We start from the raw sequence: 4,043 nt of genomic DNA, 5'->3' as shown, positions 1-4,043 counted from the left end.
CAGATTCGAAATTCAAATGTAATATTTTTTTATAATTAAGTGTAACAGTATTTATGGCCAGACTAAGTATATTCAAATAACATTTTGATTCTAATTAAAAAGGTATTGTATAAACCTTTGTAACCACATGTTGATGATGATGTTGATGTGTGAATTTCAGGCCATTATTCCCGAATGCCCGAGTAGGTAGGGAACAATTCCAAATGGTCTATTTACAGTTACCTATTTGATTAATTGTCAATACTTTTTAAAACAACGTAAGTCTTATAATGATTTCAATTGGTCATTTAAATTACTGGATTTATTTATATTTTAAATAAAAAGATTAATCAAATACACAATTGTCAAGTCTGATTTAACGCACTATTATCTTTTCTCAGTGTCGCCTAGTTGTGTGATCGTGTAACAATTATGACAGAGTTATAAATATTCACCTTCAACACTAAGATCGTCCAAATATTTGTGGAACGCTGCACAAAGGTCGGCTAAGTTGTTGAACGGACGTTTTTTCTTTACTTGCACCGCGGCGTCGGCACACAACTCTATGACATTCCCAAACACCCACTCAAACTGGTCATCAGCCATAGAATTTACGCCAGAGATTGTTACAGCTGACATTTTTAGTCTCACGTTTCAAATAACACTGATTTTTAAGTTGTCCGTTTGATCATTCGTAGGTCATTAGTTCACGATGATAACTGTACACAGCACACATCCATTATGTAATTACAAAGTACTTAGTAAGTAATATTTAATCTATCTGTATTTACATTATAGAGCATTTTGTATGGGTAAACGTTAGTGTTTGCTATAGTTGTATACTATTTAAAGAAATATTTATTTGGACTACGAGAATCAGCAAAAGCTCTAAAAATTACACACAGATATCATATAATCCAACGTTTTTATTTGAAACCAGCATTCCGGCCCGGCTTCACTCCTAGTAAGTTACATTTTTTCTCTATAAGAACCTTTCTTGAATCTTTATAAAAACGTTAAATAAATATAAGCCAAATTGGTGGAGCTGTTCTAAAGTTATAAGATTAGCAACACATTTAGCGGTACATTTGTATTTTAGTAGGTATGGTTGTAATGTTTCACATATAAACTACTGAACCGATTTCAAACATCTCTCGCCTTTATAAAACTGTAACTTCAACTTCAGCGAACAGCGAACAGTTTGTAGATAAATCATAGTACCTAACAATCAATATATTAATCGTAGATACTAAAATATATTTAATTTTCTAAAATTGCTATATTAATTATTGGTCAAAATTAGGATATTTAATGTAACTGAACTAATATCTAACTACTAGGTTCCAATCAGCAAATTCGCTTGCACTCATTTAACTTTAAAATCGTTTCACGTACCTAAAAGCTATGCTCTATTTCGCTTCCTGCATTTTGGTTCTTCAAATATCTCTAATCAAATTAGTTTGAAATCGACTCATCAGTTTAACTGTATCGACTGTGACGTTTCTAATGTCTATTAGTAATATTATAAGTTATAACCAATATATATAAGTACCTATAGACACAGAATAAATAACACAAGAACGATTCCGTAGCAAATACTAACTCCTACCCACCTTTGTGCATCCATTCGACAACGATACATAGTTTCCCTACAAATAACTTCATGATAGCAAAGAGGAACCATATTTTCGTCCAATTTACATTTCGCTTTATAAATCACCGAATAAAGAGGAACAAAGCGACATTTATGTGTCACTTGTATTGAGCAGGAACGAGGGATAAATCACGGTGTTAACGCGAGATGGCGCTTACGACCCCGCCGGGACCGCGGCGCGACAAATTGTCGCGGGGGAGCCTCACGCGGATCGCAATATGAATGCAAAACCAATTTAATTGTGTTTCAAATTGTAACACAGTATTTGATACAAAGGTTGTTATAATTAAGTATAAGAATGTACATAGTAAATATTCATTTTATTTTATAGTTTTTTGGGTATTCAAGGTATGTATCAAAGAGATTTAAATTTTTATGCGTTTTATAAGAGCAAACACAAATAACAAGAGCAGAGTTCAAAATCATTGAAAACGTAATAGATGAATTAGAATGAGAATATAGAATGCTAGACGATTTATTCAGGAACAACACAGGTCATGTACTTACATGATTTTATTGGCTTCACCTGTAAAGATATACAAATGTATTTATTTTACCGACTTTTTCATTCGATCTTGACCCACTTTAAACGGACCGTTTTAATTTTGTACGCTTATCATCGCCCATGAACATCACAGAAGCTCGCTGCCCGCTGCCCGCTTTTAAGGGGCAACGATCAGGAAAGGAATGATGACTGGGAAGGGTGAGGAAAAGGAATTAGCCTTCGGCTCCTCCACTCATCGTACGAAACTAAATAGAATGCTATTATTTCACGCGGTTTTCTATACGGGTGTGGTACTTCCCCGGTGCCGGCTGGCCCAATTCGTGCCGAAGCATGCTCGACTCTCACATAAAATACATACCTATTCCTTAGACATATTCTATACAACATCAAGTGAGACAATTTAGTTAAATGTATTTCTGGATATATTTTTGGGTTTTTTGAATTATATTTATTTACTTGTAATGTCTAATAATTATGTCATTACAGAGTCTCAGATAATACTATATAATATGTGTTATAACTACTTACCGTACATTAAATAATATGTAATTTCCCAAATTTTAAGTTAATGCTACATTTCAAATCGTTATAATGTATGAATGAGATTGCAAGCTGCTATTTACAATTGATTTGATGTACCTAGTTTTAGATATTTTAGATGATGCTAATTATTTTTTCTACTTTTATCTAACGAGCCAACATTTGATTCGCGATTTAACATTCACTATTGAACTCCCGTCCCGAGGTATGCCATTCTGAAGTTGAAGCAGAACAAACATAAAGACATGAAAAATTTCGTTTCGATCGTTGTCGTTGTTTTAAATAGAATCTATATTAATCAAATGGAGTAAATAATTGTAGTGCATATGTAGATTGTAGATAAATAAAATTGCACTCCGATACCTAATTAACATCTAGATAACGACGTAGGTCTCAAATCAATATTCGCTCAATGGACGTTGTTTAAGCATTAACAAATAAATATTATTTTTAATTTATTTTTTATAGAAAAACGTAAAAGGTTTTAATAGAAATTAAATGCTGTCTAGCGGTGGAGAAGGTAGAATGCGAAATATATTCTGGAGCGGTGCAGGCTGTATATTTTTTGTTTTTATTTTGGGTATATTAGAAATTGAAGATTTTGTGTGTCAAAATCACTGTAATTATAGAAGTATTCCCCACTCTGCAATTTAAATGGATAGATGACATTGACCTTAAAATGTTTCCGCATTTTGATTTTCAAGAAATAAATATAATTACATTATATTGTAGGATATATTTTATTACGGGAGAGATTTTTTAAGTTCATAGTCTATTTACACATCATAAATTTTTTATTATCACAATAATATTTATTGCGGCCATTAAAAATGAATGAAGTAGCATTAGGTAAAGTCTTTATAAATTACAAACACAATTTACCACACAAAACATAACGACAGTGACACTCTAGAGAAATCAAATGTGGAGCTTTAAAATTATATGGAAACAATAAACATAAAAGCTTTGGTGTGCGCGTTGCATGTGATTGCTGTGAATTAATTAAATGTGGTTTTCATTAGCTCTAATAAAGGCGGCAGAGCGCGCTTACGTCCGCCATGTTGATTGTAAAGCGCGGCAAACGAAACGACTGTCAGGGCGGGGCCTCGCGCATAGATAACAAAATATGCTCTAAGCTCGAGCGACGGACACACGTCTCACCGTCTCACGGCTCACCGCCTCACCGCCTCACCGCCTCACCTACCTGCCTCATAAAATCCACCAATATTCAAATCTTCTCTTAATCCATCCATAAGATATCAAAAGGCGGTGCATATTTGATGCCGGATTGCTTTTAATAAAGGTTTAATGATTTACATTGATTCTTTCGGTGTATCTTTTTAATGGGGTGCTAAAATACTGTAT

The 4,043-nt window shown here is 33.4% G+C and overlaps 1 protein-coding gene across 1 annotated transcript in view; it reads right to left on the bottom strand.

Annotated features, from left to right (window-relative positions):
* The window catches only part of LOC119833262 (2-oxo-4-hydroxy-4-carboxy-5-ureidoimidazoline decarboxylase-like), a 4,010-nt gene extending 3,392 nt beyond the window's left edge, over positions 1–618 (bottom strand). The window contains exon 1 of the mRNA XM_038357229.1: positions 435–618. Within this exon, the coding sequence (XP_038213157.1) occupies positions 435–618 (184 nt within the window). The remainder of the gene's footprint in view (positions 1–434) is intronic.
* Between the last annotated feature and the right edge of the window lie 3,425 nt (positions 619–4,043).

This window comes from Zerene cesonia, chromosome 17 (assembly GCF_012273895.1).
Source record: "Zerene cesonia ecotype Mississippi chromosome 17, Zerene_cesonia_1.1, whole genome shotgun sequence".
NCBI lineage: Eukaryota > Metazoa > Arthropoda > Insecta > Lepidoptera > Pieridae > Zerene > Zerene cesonia.
The sequence above is the reverse complement of the archived record's forward strand: the minus strand, read 5'-3'. Positions and strand labels throughout refer to the sequence as shown.